At 35.8% G+C, this 22,328-nt stretch overlaps 1 protein-coding gene across 1 annotated transcript in view; it reads right to left on the reverse strand.

Moving 5' to 3' along the window:
* Positions 1-22,328, reverse strand: part of LOC138175785 (transcription factor SOX-5) — a 503,395-nt gene that overhangs the window by 18,700 nt on the left and 462,367 nt on the right. The window contains exons 13-14 of the mRNA XM_069106265.1: positions 4,781-4,889; positions 1,454-1,627 (exon numbers count right to left, since the gene is read on the reverse strand). Of these exons, the coding sequence (XP_068962366.1) occupies positions 1,454-1,627; positions 4,781-4,889 (283 nt within the window). The remainder of the gene's footprint in view (positions 1-1,453; positions 1,628-4,780; positions 4,890-22,328) is intronic.

Consider the following 22,328-nt stretch of genomic DNA (forward strand, 5'->3'; position numbering starts at 1 on the left):
CTTTGCTAAAATTAATGTTATATTTACAATCTAGTAACTATTAAAAATTAAATTAAATGAGAATACAGTGAATTGTTCTTTCTGAAGTCATGCTGGCTCTTTGTGATCCTCACTTAATTTTCTATTCTAGATATTCTAGAGTTTTCCCAGGAACTGATGTCAAATTCACTGGCCTATAGTCTACATGATCTATTCTCTTTGAGAAAAAGTTGGGACTTCTGGTTTTCTCTAGCCCCGTATTCCCTCCATTACTTGTAATTTCTAATTCAACAAAAAAACTATTTTAATTAAAAAAAAACATACAATCAAAAAAATTGGAAATGGGTCATATGTATGTACATACATATGTATATATATATATATACACAAACACATGTACATAAATATACACACATTCACAATGGGTTAATTTATGTTTCTAATCATTTCATTTATTGTTCTATAAATCTATTTTTCAAATGAACCAGAGTTCTTTTATATAGAAAAAGAAATTTTTAAAAGACATCAAAATATTTTACATACACATGTAACCCCTCCCTCCCAACTTAGATGCAGTGACAGAGATTATATACTCATAGAGGGCAAAAGCATTTGTTCAATGTCTGCTGCTTGGAACCTTACTTAAAAATATGACTTAACAAGTGATATTTAATGGCAACTATATTAGCATTAGATTCTTTCCTCAACCAGAATCCTATGTTAAGACCCTTTCTTTATATACTTACTATGTGTAATACTTATTACTTTGTAGCCTTGAGAGACATTAATTGCTTGCTATTTATTTTCCAAATAGTAATTTACTGGTATAATATAATGTTTATTTTCTGTTTTCATGATGAGCTCTTAGAAGACTGAAATATATTTGTTTAACTTGTTCATGATGAATATTTTATGATGACATTGATGGCAGTGATAGAAAGAAAGGGCATGGAGGCAAAAAGGAGAGGAGTGGAAAAATTTCTCTCTTGTTTTCCTGGGACTTCAACTGAGATCTTAACTTAAACAGCTTTCTTTAAAAAAGGGTGGATTTCCTATTTCTGTATACAAATGCGTGAATGTACCTTTGTTTCTGTCGTTTCCATATTACACTGAAAGCTGCAAAGGTTGAAAAGGTGTTTTTTTTTTAATTCTGCAAATATGGTCAAGGCTAGAAAGAAATAATAGTGTATTTTATGTACACATAATTTATGTAGATATATATCTCTGTATATCTATATTCATCACTGAAACTGGTGGAAAACAAGAACCAAATTAGTTATGGAAGCAATTTTCTTCTCACAGTTCAAATTTTAGTATGAAGTATATTATCAGAGGAAGAAACCCCCAGTATTTATGTATATTCTTTATATTAGCAGGTAACCTGAATTTTTCTGGCCTGCAAATCTTTTTACAAACTGTAAAAACTGCAAATTAAAAGTATGCTCATTTTAACTATTACTAATCTACCTCTTACCTAGTATCTTGCTGATGTTGGAATTGTGCATGTCAGGAAAGGCTTGAAGGATTTTCCTCCGTTCATCTTTAGCCCATACCATGAAAGCATTCATGGGACGCTTGATGTGAGGTTCATTGCTCCCACGCCCTCTGGATTCCCGATAAATTCTGGACTCTGAGACCCCAGCACTTCCTAAAAGAAACAAACAAAACCACACAAACACACACACACACACACACACACACACACACAGAGTGAAAATTATTACAAGTTTTTGTTTACATTTTGGGAACTCTCTTATGCGAATTTGAAGATCTTTTGAACCCCTTTTCTATTAAAAACTTTTCAGGTTTTGGGGATATGTTTTAATCAGGTCTAGTGTTATTAAACAGTATATTAATGTTTTGAATCATATTGTAACATTTCTTCCTTTACTTCTATAGTCACATGACAGTTGTCTGTTCTATGATTTCCTTCTCTGAGTTGGATGTGGCACCTTTGGATTGGGGACAGCAAACCATAATTAGGGTTTATAATAATGTAATAATATTAATTATTTTTATTAATTAATTAATAATATAATAATATAATTTTCAGAAATAATGAAAAAGTTAAAAGTCCTTTTTTTCTAACATGAAAAATACAAATCTAGTTAGTTTTGAGTGAAACATAATTATGGAAGAGGAAATTATAGAGGAACTTAAAAGGTTGCTATATACCTAAGAGTACACGTAACTTGTTTCTATGCATGGCTTCTTTAAAATATAGTTCCACTAGATGAATATTTGAAAACAAAATGCAAGAGGTCTTAGCTAATAAGTGACAAACACACATCTCTAGTATGTGTTTGAATTTCATTTATTTATTTGAAATAGCATGCTTGTAAATGCACAAAATGGCATAGTAATGATAGACTATAAAGTGAAATAGACATCTGAAAGTGATAGGGAAAAGAGCAAATGCATTAACATGTAGTTACATATGCAAAATACATAACCATAGCTTCGAAATATATAAAACTATTCACTTAAGTAGTTTTCCCTCCTATCCGCTGAATTAATCTGAAGAAATTGTATAAAATAAGCATTTCTTCAGAGCAACTCAGTTGGTAGAAATTCAGTAAACTAGATTTTATCAGTGTTAAGTCAGCCTTACAGTGTTAGGTACCTTTGGAAGTCACATTAACTCCTTTAGGTACTGAAGTACTATTGCATATTAGTACTCATTAAGTTACTGTCTCATTACACTGATGGTCTCACATAAGTTAATACGGTTTCCAGGGATGCCTCACTTAGATGATGAATAAAAAGAATGAAAACTCCGATAGTTCTTAAAACACCATGCAACTGGTTCTCAATGACTACATTTACAACAGATGCATCAGATCTGCCACTTTCTTGATCTATGAGAATAACAGAGTGAAGTTTGGTAGATTCTAATACTTCAGTTAGTCATAAATTAACTCCTTGCATTTCTTTGCATTTTCCCTAAAGAAACTACTGCAATTCACTGTGACCAGAAGTTCACTGCAGCAACATATCTAGAAAGAAGAATTTTTGAGGTCAAAGAATCCATAGTTATTAACTAGACCTAGGCCAAATAGGAATTTTTCATTTTCTTTTATGTACAGCCATTTTATATTCATGATGTGATCTCTGACTTCATGAAAGTTTGAGGGCATATAAACATACCTGAATGTTTTTTAAGAGAAGAAAAATCTTTTTGATGTTTTAAAACTGATGACCATTGAGGTAGATCTCAGAGTAGTTACAGAATTTACATTTACAAAATACATTAAAAATAAACAATCTTCTTTTTAGTGACAAAAATAAGTTCATCTTTTAAAAGTGGCTTTTGTCATGATGGCCTTTGTGTGTGTTGTCAAACCTTATAGTGCTACTGATTTGTTAATTTCTTCTTAGGGAAGTAAGGTTAAGTGATGGATCAATCTATAATTATAATCACCATCATCATCATTGACAATATGTTGAAACTGAAAGTGTGACTACGTTTTGGAATATATACAAAATGATAAAAATGTCAGACTTTTTTCCTTGTAACTTTTGAAAAAAGGCTTGAATCATGCCCCTATCTCCTCCATCCCTGCTTCCCCCCAAGCCAAATATACATTTATATGAAACAACATACATTATGTATGAAACAACCAGTTAAGTAAAACTTTTTGTTTTTGCCTCAATCAGCCATAAAATTACTTGAGTTCTATTTTTAATTGCTTAGTGTAGACTTGCTCTTAGAGCAGGATTAGACAAAAGCAAAAAACAGGTGAACAATGGGTATATTCTGAGGGCTGCTGCAAAGTCTTATCTGACTTAGACTATCTTCCCTACTGGCTTGCCATGGTGCTGGCTCCCTTGCTATCCAGCCTTCCTATTATTCTAAGGCATCACTCTGGGGCAGACAATAGAGACAGGGGCAGTGTCTCTAGAAAGACAGTTAAAGTGTACATATATTGCATGATACAGGAGATAGATTCCTAGTCATAAGTGTAGGATAAGTGGAATTGACTTCTTCCTCCACTAATGAGTGTTTCTGATTTGACTACTTGTCACCTTGGAGAGCTTAAAAAGTACAAAGAGCTTGATAGAAGATACAAGATAGGGGAGTTTCAACATGAGTTATGGGGAACATAAACCTAGATAGCTGCTGTGACAGCTTGAGTAAAGGAACAAGAAGATGGTAGTCGCTCAAAGTATAGGATGGTGTTAAAATACAAATAGAGTATTCAAAATTAGGAAGTAAGTGGAGTTCCTAAAGATAAAGTTTGATGACTGACAGCCTTTACGTAGTGTGTGTTTATAGCAGATGTTGTGTTAATATAACAAAAATTCATTTACATGACCTCGTTTATTTCATAGACTGATAGACTCCTAGAGCTTGGTGGGTACTTTCATTAGAGGACATTGATCTAATGTCCTTATTTTACAGAAGAGGAAACTGGCTCCGAAAGATGAAACAATTGCCTAAGGTCATATAGTGAGTTAATGGTACAGTTGGTACTAGAAACCAGATCTGACTTTCAGTCTAATACTCTTTCCATTACTTTGTTTGGTTTTGACTTGTCATTTTTGTAACTGGAAATGTATCCTGTTCAGGCATTGTTCTGGGTAAAAGACATGTATAAGTCACAAAAATAAGCCACGGATATAAAACTCTGGAAAATGTGTTGTAGAAATAAGGAATGTAAAAAAACAACAACAACAAACAAACAAAGAAATAAGGAACGTAGGAATGAGATGATCCTTGTTGTTAAAAAAAGCATTTGCATTTGGTTGCAATAAGTAGACCCCCTCTGCACATTACTGGAAACAAATAATTTTCACCAACCATCAGAATCTCCACTCATATTGAAATCCATCATAGCATGGCTGAATTTTCCTTCTTCATTCTGTTTCACTGCTAGTTGCTGAGTCAGACTCTCTAGTGTTGTTTTGTCCTGAAAAACAATAATGATGAGATAAATGTAGTTGTGGGGAATGTTCAGAAGCAAAATAATCAGGTCATCTACCAGATGGGGAGAATGAGGGTAAATGATCCAGGTGATTTCTCAAGGAATTTCAGGTTGTACAAACTCTTATGGAGGTTTGGAATTTATGTTTGGTATGACTAAGGATACAAACGTTTGGCTCATTGGATCCAAACTTCCCAAATCACAAAATGCGCATAGAAATCTCATGGAAGCAACCTGCTTTTTGACATTTCAAATGTCTGCTTCATTTCCAGCCAGACTGTTGAAGTATAGATATGGCATTGGGCCCAAAGAGAGTCCTCCAATAGTCAGGTGACTAAATAATAGAAACATAATTCACAGTAGTGCCCTCTGTTGCCATCTCCCTAAATGCCATCTGCATTCTTCATGCAAGGGTAATGAAGATGCTTAAATATTCATTGCTAATTGCTTGTCAAGTCTCTGTACATCAAATGTGAATGCCTAGTACTTGGACCACAATTTGATTTGGACTGCTAAGCCAAAATATTGAATTGGCGAATTGTTTGAGACACAAATATACAAAAATTAGATCTGTAAAGACTTCAAGTCATTTAAAAGCATACAGATTATGATTTGCATTCATGTAGAACATGCCACTACAAGCTATCCTTTTAATTTTTTTGGTAAGAAAAATGTTAGATCTTAAATTTATTTATGTTGAACATGGCACTGTATCAGATTAGGAAAGTGGTTTATTTTAAGGACACTAGAAGCCTGCAATGGTCAATTTAAATCTTTTTCTTATTTCTTCAGTATTATCCAAAGGGAGGTAGGTTTCCATTATAATTCTAAGATGCAAATTGAGTCATTCAATTTGGGGCACTTTTTTTTTCTTTTTCTGATGGTTAACTCCATTTTCTGAAGTATATTTGTTTATAGTCTGTGTGGATGAACTGCATACATTATATTCTATGCTTGTACAGTTAGAAAAGACACTCACAAATGGAAATGTCCTATGAGAAACCTCCTCAGATAATTTATTTTTCATGTACAAGATCCAACTAAAACCCCACTAAGAACAAATGAGAACAGTTTTTTGAATCCCTAACACATTGGTTGAGTTTTCCTTAAGAAGACTCATAACTACACAATTGCTGAATAAAGACATTTTAAAACAATGACATTATGTCCTCTTCATCACTGATATTTACCTAGGATGCAGTAAGAATTTTTAACAGTTCTAAAGAAACTTTGTAGTTAAACTGAAAGTAGAAAGAAGTTTAACTTAACTTGATTGACCTAGAACTGCCAGAGTTAAAACAGATTAAGCAATTTCGAGTATAAAGAGTTTACCTAAAAAGTACTTTTTTGAAATCGGAATTTTCAACTATTTGATATGCTCAAAGTTTCTTTTGGTTGGGAGGGTTGGATAGTATTGAGTTTGATTTCAACAGTACCAAGGCCACTAGCTGAACAGATGTCTTTTTGCAGTAAATGCAGCTCTTAAGACAGAAAGCAGCTACATCCAAAAGCACATTCCATCAACATGATATGATAGTCCCTGGGTCAATGAATAGTGTTCTGTTCTATCTATGGAAAACACACTGGGTATGGATCATCCATCAGATTCTGATTTAACAGTCTATAGGGCTTTTAATGTTACATATTTTCTAGAGATTTTCCCATTCTGAAGGGCAGTTTTTCAGAACACTGAAGAAAAATGAAGGAAGTAAGAGTAGAAGAAAGAAATGTCAGGCAAATACTGAGATTCTGAGCTCAGCTCTGTGGGTTTTGTTCTGTCTTAACAAAAAGCTGGAATGAGCAAGTGATCAGAGGGGGAAAGTCACACTCAGTTTTTAGCAACAAGGTGACCTCTAACCTACCACTACTAAAACATGCAGTATAATGAAATAATTCAATTAGTCACTGTAAAGTGGAAGTTAAGATAATTCTCAGAGGATGTCACTGTGAAACAGTAGATGTCAAAACAGTCAGCTGTGCTTTTCTTCTGCCCCTTTGCGCTGTGACTTTAGTTAACCCTCGGGCACACAGAAAGGGAAATGGAGGGAGGAGGAGGTGGAGAACATGCCATGTGCCTTTAATTATGATACATTACAACAACACGTGAATCTGAATGGTGAGGTTGCCAGACTTCAGCAAACACTAGCTGAGATTAAAAGAAGAAGACAGCTATGTTTTGGTATAAGGGTGAAACAGTTTCTTAACCCAAGTAGAGAATAATTATATAATTCCACATGAAAACTGTCACTATACTGAAAGTTAAAAAAAAATTACATAGGAGAGACTGGGTGATGTGTGAACAGCCAGAAGATAGAGCTGACTTTACAACAGTCCTGAAGGATTTAAACTTAAATGAGATATGAGGTGAGAGGAAAGGAAGTGAATTGATTACAATGTCACGTGAAGGCTATGGTTATTTATTGAAATACAAATGAAAACCAGCACTGGCTTAATGAGTAGGAAGCACAAGTGTACTGAGAAGGCCTCTGCTCTCCCCCAACCAGGTGCCACTGTACTTGAAATTGCATCACTGTAGAGTCAATTTGGCCTCTTTTGACAGCAGTAAATAAGGTGAAGAAAGAGAAGGCTTCCTTCTAGGGCACTGATATCCAGGGTAGGAGTACAGCCACCAAAGGATATGGTACGGCAGTGTAAAGCCAAGCACGAGCAGCAGATCTGCCAATATTATTTAGAATCTCAATTTATATCAACATTTATGCTGAATAGTTTTGAGAAAAACTAGCCAGATAGGTGATGCAGTGGATAAAGTGCTAGGCCTGGAGTCAGGAAGACTCATCTTCCTGAGTTCAAATCTGGCTTCAGACACTTACTAGCTGTGTGACCCTGGACAAGTCATTTAACCCTGTATGCTTCAGTTCCTCATCTGTAAAATGAGCTGGAGAAGGAACTGGCAAACCACTCCTGTATCTTTGCCAGGAAAACCCCAAGTGGGGTCACAAAGACTCTGACACGACTGACAAATGAGTGAACAACAGCCAAAGAGAGTCACTGCTTCATAATATCAAGTGTGATAATTCAGCCACTAAAGTTTTGAAGGAAAACTAAATTCATTTGTATAAATATATAATTTTTTTAGGAAAATAATTGTCCTATACCCAAGTTCATTATAAATTCTGAAAGAACATCTCTAATCATGATGCTGGTTTCCCTGATCAGAAAACAGAACTAGTGTTTTCTAATGGGGAAAAAATGTAAGTATTATTATTGTCTAGGTGAATAAGTTACTATGTTAGAGACAAGGTTTCTATCATTGCTTCTCCATTTACTTAGATGAATAAACCTAGAAATGATACTTAAATATGTGCTGCAGTTGTCCCTTCTATAAAATGGATATAGACTATGTTCTATATTTGTATGACTATACATATGTATCCATCCATACATATATATATATATATTTCTAGATATTTTATGTATTCTTTCTATATTATAAATCCTTATGCAGCATTCTATATTTGTGTGGGATGTAAAGATATATAACTATAGATTACATATATGAGGAAAGATACATTCATCTACTTGAAAAAAGAGCAACATAATTTCAAGATATGTTATTTATTAATGTTCATAGTTACAATTTTTCAAATAAATTCAAGGTGGAAAGTTGTACATAGGAATTTTTATTTTCTAAGAGATAATTTTCTTCCTTTCATTTTTGCTTTTTGGAGGGCAGAGGGCAGGGCAATTGAGGTTAAGTGACTTGCCTAAGGTCACATGGCTAGTAAGTATTAAGTGTCTGAGGCCAGATTTGAACTCAGGTCCTGACTTCAGGACCTGTGCTTTATTCACTGTGCCACCTAGCCGCCCCACAAGAGATAATTTTCTTAAATAAATGTGGCACCGTTTCCCTGAGGCTCAATGATCATGTTTGTGGCTTGTCTGCTCTCTTGGTTTCCTCTTCCTCTTTTCTTTTCTCCTCCAGAAAATTTGCTTATGAGCACTAGTTGAATTATGTATATGTTGTGTTAGGCACATAGTAGACACTCAATAAATATTATGTCCTGCCCATCTTTATATCCCTCTTAATTTCTTGAATAGAGTCACTTCCTAGTAAATGTTTTCTGAAGTTAAATATAATTTACATAAATAATGTAAAATGGTCTATGTTTGTAGGCATGCATGTACAGAGAGAAATACTGAGGATTGTCCTTCTCTAGAAGATTATGGTCCTTCTTGCTAGTGTTCATACAACTATATTGATCAGTTACTTAATGGATTTGGGGTAAGCCCTTCTCAGAAAACTTGTAGGTAGTTTCTGACAGAAACAAAGAAAAGAGCTAGTGTTGGGTTCTCAACCACAGAAGGACCTGGAGAGCAATGTCTGTGCTGAAAAGTGCTCTGCGTGCCCCTCCCCCCCATGAGAAAAACAGCTTCAAGGAAAGAAAAGGCACCATGATAACACAAGGAAGAAAGGAAGTGAAAGGCATATGCTTCTGTAGCAGTGAACACCGTATTGCCAAGGAATAGGAGGGCAGGGAACCATGATCCTCTTTCTCTTCCCAGATATACCTGTAACTCTATGGATTTTACGTCGTGCTTCATCTGCCTTCTCAACCTTGGACATTCCATTCCTCTACCTCTCTTCTTTCATCGGCAAGCTCTTTCTGGGGCTTACATTTTGGGGATGGACCCAGGCCAACCGTGCTTCATTCTCCTTCTGGCTGTGCTTTTGCTTCCCCAGACTTTGGCATCGTACTAGTACCTCCCGTGTCCCCCTGCCCATGTGTGTTATTTTCCTCCATTAGCATGTTAACTCCTTGAACACAGGGAATGTCTTTTTTTTTTTTTGCTTAAATTTGTATCCCTAGTACATAGCACTGTGAACTGCATATAGTAAGTGCTTAATCAATGTTTATTGCCTGCCTGGTACAAAGAAACAATAAAGCATTACAAGAGGAAACCCACGTGTACTGAGGAAGAGTGAAACACAGTGGCAGGATATGAGAGAGCAAAGGTATAGGAAGAAGGCAATGTATTCCATTTGGGACATAATGAATTTGAAATAGCTTTTGGTCTCTGAACATGCACTATAATTCACCGCCTGCATACCTTTGTTCTTAGTATTCTCTCTGTTCCTCCATCTTTTCAATTATTGAATTAATATGTTTTTTTTTTAATCCAAGTCATATATCTCTAGGAAGTTTCTGATCCTTATAGTCTGGCCTACCAAACCCTTTACCCACAACCACTTGGTTTTGTGACAACCTTACCTATCAGTTTTCACAGAGCAAGTTTCTAATGAATTTATTATGTAATATCAATCATTATTGTCTGTGTTGCTCTTAACCTTTTGCTGGACTATGAGCTCCCTGTCTTATTTAATTAAACTTTGAATATCTTCCAGTGTCCATTACAGTACTCATAAAGCACTTAGTAAATGTTTGTTGAATGAATCAAAATTTTTAAATGCCAAGTTTTGTGCAGTGGATTAACTATGAGTATTATGGGAATTGATAGAACAGGAATGCCAGAGGTGGCAGGAATATTCTGAGAAGACTCTGTTGAAAAGGTAGTTTGAACCAGACTTTATAGAGATGCTGAGGATCTGGATGGATGGATGGGAAAAGGTGGGCATTCCTGATGAGACAGACTTTGTAGGCAAAGCCCCCAGGGTTGTGTGCAGGGATTTATGGGATGACAAGTAGGTTTTGTTAGTGTGGAGAATGTGAGTTTGGGGACATTATACAGTGCTGTGAAATAAGAATAGATTATTTGTAGTAGGTGCTTAATAAACGTGTTGAATTGAGTTAATACAGAATGAAATAGGAAGCCATTGAAGATTCTGAGTAGGAAAGAAAACATTATTTAAGGAAACTTATTCTGGCAGCTCCAAGTAGGGTAATTTGGAGAAGGGAGATAAATTTATTAGCTAAGATATTGTTAGAATAATCCTGTTTTGAGATGATAGGGTTTTGGACTAGGGTAGTAGCAGTCTGAATGGAAAGGAAGGTGACAAATGTGAATTAGTAAAATTAGCAGGACTTACTAATGAATGGAGAAAGAGAGAGAGAGAGAGAGAGAGAGAGAGAGAGAGAGAGAGAGAGAGAAAAGAAATCAAAGAAGTTTTTAAGCCTATGTAAATAGGACTATGAAGTCCACTAATGAAAATTCAAAAAGCAGGAAGAACACACATTTACTATTTGCTTGTTTGTGTTAGGTGGGGAAATGGAGTTCATTTATTCCATTTGGGGTGCCCTATTTTCTCAAGTCTCTCTCCACTCCAATTCATCTTCTTTACCTCTGCCAAAGTGATTTTCCTAAAACATAAGTCTAACTATGTTACTTCTCTACTCAACATATTCCCTATTACCTCAATGATGAAATACAAAATATTTTGTTTGGCATTGGTATCTCTTCATAACCTGAATCTTTCCTGCCCTTCCAGTCTAATTACACTTTATTTCCCTCACCATTTACTCTCAGAATACCAGGCTTCCTTCAGGACTCAGATACAATGCCATCTTTTCTGGGAGGCCTTTATTGGTCATCTCAGCTGGAGAAATTTCCCTGTTAATGTGATCTTCCATCTATTCTATTTGTATCCTTTATGTACCTATTTAATACTCCCTTTTAATCTCAGTGTATACATAACACAATATTTATTACAAAGTTAGTGCTTAAAAATGTTTGTTGCTGGGGCGGCCAGGTAGCACAGCGAGTAAGAGCATAGGCTCCAGTGTCAGAACGACCTGGAGATCGAATCCCGGGCTCAGACACTTAGCACCCACCCAGAAACACCTGGCCGTGTAACCTTGAGCAAGTTACTTAACCCCAATTGCTTAGGGGCGGCCAGGTGGCTCAGCGAGTAAGAGCACTGGCTCCAGTGTTGGGACGACCTGTAGATCGAATCCCGGGCTCAGACGCTCAGCACCACACCCAGAAATAACTGGCCGTGTAACCTTGAGCAAGTTACTTAACCCTTATTGCTTAAAAAAAAAATGTTTGTTGCTTTATTGATTATTGAGTATGAAGTAATAGAAGGATATCCAAGAAAGAAATCCAGCAAGTTCTTAGAAATTTATGTTTGGAGCTTATGGTGGGGAAAAAAAGTTAGGAATATAAATTTTATTTCTTTTCTTCCAAAAAACATATAAACTTTCACTGTGTTCATATTTTTGTAAGTCATTGGGCCTTCACATAATGACAAGAGTTGAAATTTTGGTAATGATAATAAATCATTATTGCAAATATGCACCAATTAATAAGAAAGCCTCAGACTTCCTGTGTCAATATTCTAAAACGTAGGTAAAAAGAAAGATCATTCAAAGGAAGAAGACTTTCCTTACTTAAATAATACTAAATTAAATAGTGCATCAATAAATGATTCCTCTATTATTCCCTGAAATTGGAATTCTAGTTGATAATAAGCATTCACATACATATACATGCACAAGGAAAAAAGGTTAGCTGTGGATCAGCTATCATAATGGACTGTACTTAAATAATGTTCCCAAAGCCATAAAAGTCATAAAAAGCACATGCATGAAAATGTTAGATTAGAATAAGCCCATCAAATGTTGACTCAGTAAGTGTTAAGTCTCTTTTGGATGTACTTTAAAAAAAAAGTAGTCTCCTGCTATACTAATGATAAGGGAAGAAAGAACACAAAGAGATTTTTAACCCTCTAGTTATGTGAACTTCCCAGACCACCAAAGAAGATGAAAGATTATTTATAATGTCATAACGATTTATCAGATGGAATTTTGTTTTGTATAAGAGTAAGTAAAATATGAAGAAACAATGAATTTGTCCACCCACCCAACCCTTTAGTTTCAGACTTACTTATCTGGGATCTCCATTTTCTACAGAATAACAATCTACCCACTAACAGAACAAATGGAGTGTGGAGGAGAGGAATCTTTTTTTTATCTTCACTAGGGTTTAAAATATGTATTTTTAAAAAAGAAAAACAAATCTCAATTATATTGTCTTGCTTGAGATTTTAAATAACTCCTATCAAGAAACTTTGGCTCCGACAAAGCTGCCCAAGTATTGTCAGCCTTTTCCAAGAGTTTCTGGATATTTTTTATATGGTAAAGGAGCCATCCTGTGGCAAGATCCACAGCAAAAAACATTTCTTCTAGGATTTTCCCCTGATCATTTGACCCACCTCTTTTAAGCACAGTTATATAGCATTGGAGTGAGACAACCCTCAAAACCACATATTATAAAAGCTTTCAAGACTTCTATACTCTAAGCTTATCCATAATTGTCTATACCTAGGGTGGACTAACTGTGTTCTCGAGGCCACACGTGGCCCTCTAGGTCCTCAAGTGCAGCCCTTTGACTGAATCTAAACTTCACAGAACAAATCCTCTTAATTAAAGGATCTGTTTTGTAAAACTTGGAGTCAGTCAAGGGTACCTAGAAGCCACATGTGGCCTCAAGGCCGCAGGTTCCCCACCTGTGGATATGGTCCTTGAAGACAGGGACTGTTATGTCTTGCTTTTCTATTGGTATTTTCACCATGAAATCATATAGCTTAGCACTTAATAAATCCTTGTTGGAAAGTTACTATGAAAAGTATATGTGTATATATTTCATGATAGCATCCAATTTGCTGGCCTAGATTTGGAGGGAGTTAGGTGGTACAGTGAATAGAGTACTGGGCCTAGAATCAGAAAAATACAAATTTAAATCTAAGACACAATATCTGTGTGAGCCTGGGTAAGTCACTTAAGCATTTTGCCTCAGTTTCTTCAACTGTAAAATGAAGATAATAATAAAAGCCTATACCTCACAGGGCTGATGTGAGGATCAAACGAGATAATATTTTTAAAGTGCTTAGCACAGTGCTAGCAGTCACATAATAGTTGTTATGTAAATGCTTAAACTCTTCCCTCAAAATCTTTGAAAAAGCAATTTTAAGTGGTTGACAACACATAGATCTCTGCTCCATTCAGTCAGACTGAAGAAACTGAAACCTGTTAATTGATAGCTCATTGTGTCTTGAGAGCAAAGCTAAAGCCCTTAAAACAAAGTTTATAAGGTTACTTGCCCTTTTATGTTCTTCTTATCCACAAACCATTAACCTACTCAAGGAATAAGGTGATAGTTGGTTCAGGCTTAAATCCATTCCATAAATGTTTAGGAGGGTGACAGATGTTCCCCTACTAAGTTCTATAGTTAAAAAAAAAAATGTAAAAGTTGATAGGAATTTCCCTTGTGGATAAATAAGGTCATGATCATTGCCTCACAGGATGAGACACTTTGTAAAAGACGGGGTCGTAGGCACAAATATAAAATTCCATTCAGTTTCCGATAGGCATAGGAAAAGATCTATGTGTGAAATCTGAAGTCATTGAGGCCAATAGTTTACTATTTATAAAGCTGACTCTCAAAGGGATTAATAGATATCAGGCCATTCACAGACGAGGCACATTTGCATTACTTTTGTAATAAATATTGTGTTTTTTGTTGTTTTTCTCAGTTAATGATGTGTTGGGAATAGGGGAAATGTGTGGAAAAGAGGGGGGCGGGGAAAGTAGGAAATAAGACTAAATAGTTCTAACATAGAGAAGACAGAGTTGCCTATCTAACATTTGACCAACTTGGACAGAATTTTGTCATAGAATTCTGTTGCTTATATTATGGTTAATTTTTTTTTTTATGTCTGAGTCCTTTACCAATTCTTAAATTCTACGTTTCTTTGGTAACATGAATAAATCATTTATAGACTGCCAGAATCCAGTGACAATTGCAGAAAATATTGTGCTAATTTCCAACTAGGATCTATTAATCAACCATTGAGGGAAGGGTCAGGGGAAGGAAAGATTGAGGTAAAGCAGATGGGTTAATGTAGAAAAAGCTAAGAGCCCTTCTCATCCCCCAAAGAATAATGGGAAAAATGCACAACCCACAAAGGATGTCTAGTGGGTGGGAGAGTCTGCACATATGTAAACATAATAATCAGAATTATTATTTGCTGGCAATTGTTCCATAAACATTTGTGGACTTAGTAACTAGACAGCAAACAAATGTATAGTGATGATTTTACCCTGTCTTTTTATACAAAATGGAAGTACAAAGTCATTAGATGTCTGCTTCAGTTCCAGTAGATCTCACTGCTGAATAAAAATATTTGGGTTTTCTTAAAGTACAATAATGCCAATCCTTTCAATATGCTACAGGCATATTAAGATTGCAATAAATTCTTGATTATCCGTGGTCACGGGAGACAGGGTTAATCCACATATAATCAAAATCTTCATTTTAGTCCAAACTTTCAATTCCCCCACCCCCTTACCAAAGCTTTATAAAAACTGCTAACAGTGAACAAACCTGATACATTTGTTTCATTTTTTAATATCTTTGCTCTCACGTGGAGATACTAATGAATGATAACGTAAAAAGAAGTAAAAGCAAAGATTTCGGAAAAGGCAAAAAAAACAAGCTAGTATTTATCCTTCATGTAACTGTAATTTGAATGAAATTCCTTTGGATAAGAAAGCTGTATACATCTGTAATCAAGAAGACAGCTGACTAATGTCAGATTACACAAATAGTCTGGCCTCCATTCTTAGGTCTACTTCCTGTCCAATTCAAATGACTGATTTGTAAGTGTAAGGCATTGTACTAAGCTCTGGAGATATAAAGATGAAATGACATATGTAGTTATTTCCCTCAGTGAGTTTTCAATCTCACATGGAGGGTTAATCATTCATCTAAGTAAGACTACAGGGTGTAGTTCTAACAGAAATTTTAGGTTGGAGATATCACGTCTATCAGTGCAGAATGAGAGGATGCTTTATGGAGAGGATGATACCTGAATTGAGTCTGAAAGGAAGGGAGAGATTTCAAAAGGCAATAGAGCCCCTTCGAAGCACATGGAACAGCATGAACAAATCTCTCTCCTATCTCCATATTTGTAAAAGACTTAACAAATACCTAATTTGTAAAACAATAATATTTTAGATAAAAATGTAAATTGTGTAATCTTCTTTTGATGAGTTTCCTAAATTTAGCATTGGTGAAATAGTTGTTTGTTGTTGCGGTTTGCCCTTCATTCTTGGAAGAGGACCATGAAAGGTGTTGCCATGACTTAAAAATGAAATGGGTTTAATGAGGGAGGACTGTGCAAAGTCACCAGCCTCACTTTCTCCTCCAGAGCCATCTGGGTCCAATAGCAAGATTGGAGGACTTGGTGAATTGGTGAAATAGACTTATAAGGTGAAATATAAACTATTAGGAAAATAATAATAGTAGCATTTATATCGTGCTTGAAAATTTGCAAAATGCTTTGCAAATACTTCATTTTATTGTCACAACAACTCTGAAACATAGATGCTATTATTATTCCCATTTTACAGATGAGGAAATTGAAACATCAGAAGTTAAGTGGTTTGCCCCATGTCACACAGCTAACTAGTGTCTAAGGCTTGTATGTGAACTCAGATCTTCACGATTCTACGCGAGTCACCTCACTGACTGGCTTTGATGGAGATTCCCTTTAAATGAGAAGAAATCATACAGAGGATGAGAAGGTCATGGACCTCATGGGGGAGATTTTCCTCCTTTTAATCATCTTTAGACCTGTGGAAATCTATCTGAAAAGGCAATTTGGCATGTCCCATGCGTCTTGTTTTATTGGACAATCCTGAACAAGCCTCCCTACTAGAACGATGTAAAGAACACAAGACTCTCTGTTTGAAAACATGCACAGCTTTTCCAGGCTTGGAAATTAAACCATAAAAAGTTTACTAAAAAAAAAAAACCAACCACCTTTAAAAAGCTCTACAAAAAGCTCACACCATAAATGCTCCCCACCAAGCGTGGGCACTTGCTAGCTGCAAGTAGTGGCACTGTGACAAATGTAGCAAAACAGAAAGCAGACTATACTAAGAGAAAGAAAAAGTCTTCTACTGGCCATCTGTGAAAATAAGGCATGTAGCCATTAAATGCAGAGGCTGTAAATATACACAAACTCCATGAAGCAAATGGCAAAAAAGGACGAAACTTAAAGCTCAAACAATTCAAAATGTTTAATGTATAGTTAGCACTGCTGGATGAAAACAGCTCTGATCTTTGCAGTCTGCAAACTCGGCATGTATTTCAATTAAATGCAAAATAAGAATAAAAGAGAAGAAAAAAGGAAAGGCAAAGAAAAGGAAAAAGAAAGGAAAGGAAAGAAAAGAGAAGAAAAAAAAAAAGGAAAGCAAAGAGCCACCTGGAACAAGAGACTAGAATCAGTTTGTACTTGCTTTCTGGAAACAAACAGCCCCTTTAACTTGCAAAATCCCATCGAGAACATGGACTGGAATTATTGAAAAGGCCGACACATAGAGTGACGGATGTGTGATGACATAATACCTATTTGCTTTTTTGTCCTGGTCTTTGAAAACTGGCTGCTCTCTGCTGATAATATTCACTAAGGGGTTTTCCCCTCCTCCCCTGTCCCACAAGAAGTGTTCCCCAGCTTAGACACTCAGCTGAACAGAATTAAGGTTTTATGAATGAAAAACAAAAGAAAAGAAAACCTAAGGATCAAATGCCAACTATTGTGTAAAAGGCTGATCCAAATTGTCTAATAATCAATTGTCTCGAAAACATCCCATTTTCATACTGTATAATAATTCTTCAAAGCAGAGAGGTGCCTGTACTCAAAAGGTAAAATACTGCAGTTTAGGCTTCAAGTATGTCTTCTGTTCCAAAAACAAAGCTCAAATACCATGTGTAAATGGATATATTTTAAGTGAAAACCATATACACATAAATGTATAGTTTTGAAAAGAGAAAATATTCATCACTAATGCTGTTGCAATTTTTCTAGTCCAGTTTTGATAACGTGTTAGAGGGGGAACACTTTAACTTCCGCAAAATAATTTTACATAAAGCTCTAGCTATTGCCAAATATCACAATGACCTCACTTTTGCAAACTGACTGACATTTTTGGCCCACCCTCCCTCATTTCCCTGTTCAAGATCTGCTTATTCAACCTTTAAAGCATAATTTAATTACAGATCTATTTTAACTAAAAGAATCACCCACCCAAAATAAACAAATCAGTGTTCACAATATCCTTCACTAAATGGTTTCAACTTCCAGATCTGACTGTTCCCAAACAGAATATGAATTCAAATCCACATGCCTACCATTCATCTGGAAAGGAAACCATGGATGTGAAGCCATAGTTGGGCTAGATAGATGGCTTCAGATTTTGCAGAGTTAACACCGCTAGTCCAGTCCATCAGGTGACTAGTGAAGCATCAGAAAAGAATGACTGATGTAAAATTATTACAGGGTTGCTACCCAATACACTTCCATTTGTAACTAACACTGGAACAAATGCACTTTTTTCATTATTAAACATCCACCTTAAGTCAACACTGGGGTTGCAGGTGACAGGAGACAAAATGTGGTGGTGGGAAATAAGAAACTCAGAATTTCCTATAGCAAGAAAATAAAATAAGGTATAACTTCTAGTTTAACACATAGTCTCAGTCCTTAAGGACACTTCTGCATAAGGCACCCACTAGAGAAACTAGCATTCATTCACCAAGCTGCCATTTGTTTCTATGTGTATGTAATTCCTACTAATTTTTGAGGAGCTGACGGCATACTATAGAACATTAAAGTGAGATAAAGAACTCTTCCACAGATGCCGCTATGTAAAGTTATGGATGAATGAGTTCATTGTGTGTGTGAATATGTATATAAATTGATATAAGCATTATATATATCAAAATATGAATACACAAATTTTTTTTGCAATAATAAATTTGTAAGTAGTTCTCACTCACTTTTTTGTATGGGCATACATAAAAGGAGTTTGCATGTAGATACTTTCATAATATTATTCTTTAATATGAACGTACTTATATAATCACATTTATAATGTACAAAATAGTAGAAGCACTTATATATTTAAAGGTAGAAGGATATTTAAAACATTTTGGAAACTTTCCTAAAATTGGTTAGATGCACACCTGCCTGTGGTGGTCATATCTGGAGGGAGAAATAGAAGTACAATTCTGAAAGTCTCTTTTATCTGAATGATTCTACAAATTGTTCCTGTGTCCTGGGCTCTGCACCACTGAGTTTGAAAATATATAAAAGATCAGATGTGTGGGTGTGAGCATGTGTGTATATACACATGATTGATAAGCATCAATGAATTAATTTTACAAATATACGATAGATGAAACATGATTACATACAGCAACTGTTCTGAATTAGCAGAAGCTCAATTTGACCTGTCCTGAGAGGGGCATTACTTCCAGGAATAAAAAGGTGATAGTCCCACTGTACTCTGCCGTCATCAGAACTCATCCCTAATACTGTGTTTGGTTCTAGGCACTCCAGTTTAAGAACACTGCTAAACTGAAGAGTGTCCAGGAGTTCAACCAGGATCATGAAGGGCCTTGAATCCATATCATATGAAGATCTGTTGAAGAAACTAGGCATGTTTAACCCGGAGTAGAGAAGAATTAGGGGTAGGCGAGGGCATGATAACTGTCTTCAAGTATTTGAATGCCTGTCATGTGGAGAATGGATTAGTCTTTTTTCTGTTTGACCCCATAGGCCCAAACCAGGAGAAATGGGCTGCAAAGAGGCACGTTTAAACTTGATGCCAGGAAAAGTTTCCTAATAACTAGAGCTATTCCCAAGGTGAATGGTGTTCGGTTCCCTTTTGTTGGAACTTTTAAAGCATAGGCTGACAGACACTTTTCATGTATGTTACAGTGGAGATTCCTTTTTCATATGGGTTGGATGCCTAGGTCCCTCCCAACTCTTATGTAGATACTTGCACAATTAAACATATACCATGTGGATTGAAATGTGGCAGAGTGATTTTTTTTTCCCAAAAGAAATAACTTTCTTCTTCTTTTTCCTGCCTGATGGGCTTGCTTATTCCCTCTGGATGCAAATCTGCAATCTCAGAGCAATGTGGTAAAAGGTAACAAATACCTGAATGCACAATCAAGCTGCAATTAACTATAGATAACAATTATAAATTAGACTGTGTCCCAGAGTTTCCAAGAAATCTGATATACACAGTTCTTGGCTATGTTGAAACACTTCCTAGAAAAGTAAAATAATAAGGAATCTCTGAATCCACAATTAAAATGTATTTTTGTAAAAATGAATTTCATTATGTATTTTGATCTATATTATTGAAAAGCAAGATTCTCTGCATTCATTCAGATTGTATTTGTTCAGCCCAATTACTACTTTTGAAACTAAACTCTCTTAACTGGGACAATACATTTATTTATATGAAATGCAGCATTTGCAACATTCATCCTGGTGGTTTAATCGTTGATTTCTTATCAACTTTCCCATTTCAGAGTAACTGCACAAAGTAATTCCTTTGTTGTATACTATTACAATAAAAAAGTTCATATTATTTTCTCAAATATGCAAGAGCACAAGGCACAAGTGTTATGTGAAGCCTGTCACATGAGTCTAGTAGAGGGAGCCACATATGCCCTACATTATCTGTGCTAATGATTTGGATAATATAGGGTGGTGATAATTCATAAATCATTTATATTTTAACATGGATGTTCAAATATAAATGATGTTCTGGAAGTTCACATTTCAAGCAAATGGTGAAAATATTCTATGAAGAACTAAGAAAGCAGGGGTGGCTAGGTGGCACAGTAAATAGAGCACCAGCCCTGGAGAGAGGGGGACATGAGCTCAAGCCCGACCTCAGACACTTAACACAAAAACTAGCCATGGGGGCAGCTAGGTGGCGCAGTGAATAGAGCACTAGCCCTGGCGTCAGGAGCACCTGAGTTCAAATACGACCTCAGACACTTGACACACTTACTAGCTGTGTGACCTTGGGCAAGTTGCTTAACCCCAATTGCTTTAAAAAAAAAAAAAAGAACTAAGAAAGCTAGAAATGATGCAGCTTCTCAATTCTGTCTCTTTTCTGTGGCTATGGAGTTTTCCATTTTAGCTTGGAGATCTCCTTTTATACTCTTAGAAGTTATCTTGAACTGAGCTTTTTTTCTCTCTCATCTTAGTGTTTTCCTGGGTTCATGTTAAATCAAAGGTTGTCTTCAGAAGATGTAGGTTCCATGGGAAAGGAAAATTAATAGTTTCATACAATAGGGTCCTAGTAAATTGTGGCCAGCCTTGCATTTAGGAAGATCTGGGTTCACTTCTTGCTTCTCAAACATACAAGCTATTTGACAAGGGGTAAGTCATTGAACCTCTCAATGACTCAAGCAACTTTCTAAGAACCTAAATTACAGACAGACTAGCAATCTGAATGGGGGGAGAGAGGGAGTATTTATACTCTTGGACTTATTTATGCTAACACAATCATAGATTCAAGCCCCTTGTCTTCAGTTCCTCCTCCCACTCTCACCCCCACCCCCAAGGAAATAATCTATATTCATCATGTACTATGCTTAATTCAGTAGATAATATTAAATCAAGAGTTGCCACAGACAAAAACCGTCATGTTCATAATCTGGCTAAGGATTCAGGTAGCTGACTATTAAATTCTAAAGGGAAGAACTTAGGAAGAGACCTCACCATGTGATTCACAGGCTGCATGTTAATGTTTCTATGTGTGGAAGCATTAGCACACTAACCTACTTCTCCCCATAAATATAGCTATTCTACCATGATTAGTAAGATGGGCACTCTCTGTTAAATTCTTTTGTGTATATAAGCATACACAGACTCTGACACAGAATTCCAAACATTTTTAAAATCTCTGAAAAGTCTCAATGATAATTTTGATTATCAAAAATATCATTAATTAAATAGTTATGTCTTATTCCCAAGGACAGGCTAGGATCAACCTGATAACTGAGGCTATATAGAAAGACAGCCTAATGACAGCTCAAGGAAGACTTCTAGAAACTTCTTCACAGGTAAGAACATCAGCATTTCTAATGCTGCTCAAAGCTACTGAGGATAGAAATGAAGGATAGGCCATAGAAACTTGAACTTAGAACATACCTGAAAATACAGTGTAACTTTTTACCACATTTATGGGCAGGAGGATGTATGGATAGAAACATGCCTAAGAACGTAGTCCAGAGTCAGCCAGTAAATTTTTTTGGCAGATAACATATCGAAAAGAAGATTTTAAAGCTTTTGCCTTTGACAAGAGGAAGAGAAAGACACATACGATTGTTTTATATAATAAAGTGCTAATCAGAGGAGGAAAATATAAGCTATTACTTGATAGATGGGGTGGAGGGAAAGAAGAAATGAGTTTACCCCCATAATGGGCAGTAACAGAATAAAACGAATGCAGATGGTTCCACTCCTGTTACTTAATCAAAAGGCTGTGCAGAGTCACTGGAGCCGGCATAAAGTCATGTGTTAGAACAACAGCTGATTTGTATTAAAGAAGATTAACTTCCAGTGCCATGGTGGAGGGCCCAGGATTATTTTATGTACTTCCATTGCCTTACAAGCCGTCAACACAATTA

This window comes from Petaurus breviceps, unplaced genomic scaffold, assembly GCF_028583685.1.
Source record: "Petaurus breviceps papuanus isolate PSGF00001 unplaced genomic scaffold, PetGlider_PUasm1.0 79, whole genome shotgun sequence".
NCBI lineage: Eukaryota > Metazoa > Chordata > Mammalia > Diprotodontia > Petauridae > Petaurus > Petaurus breviceps.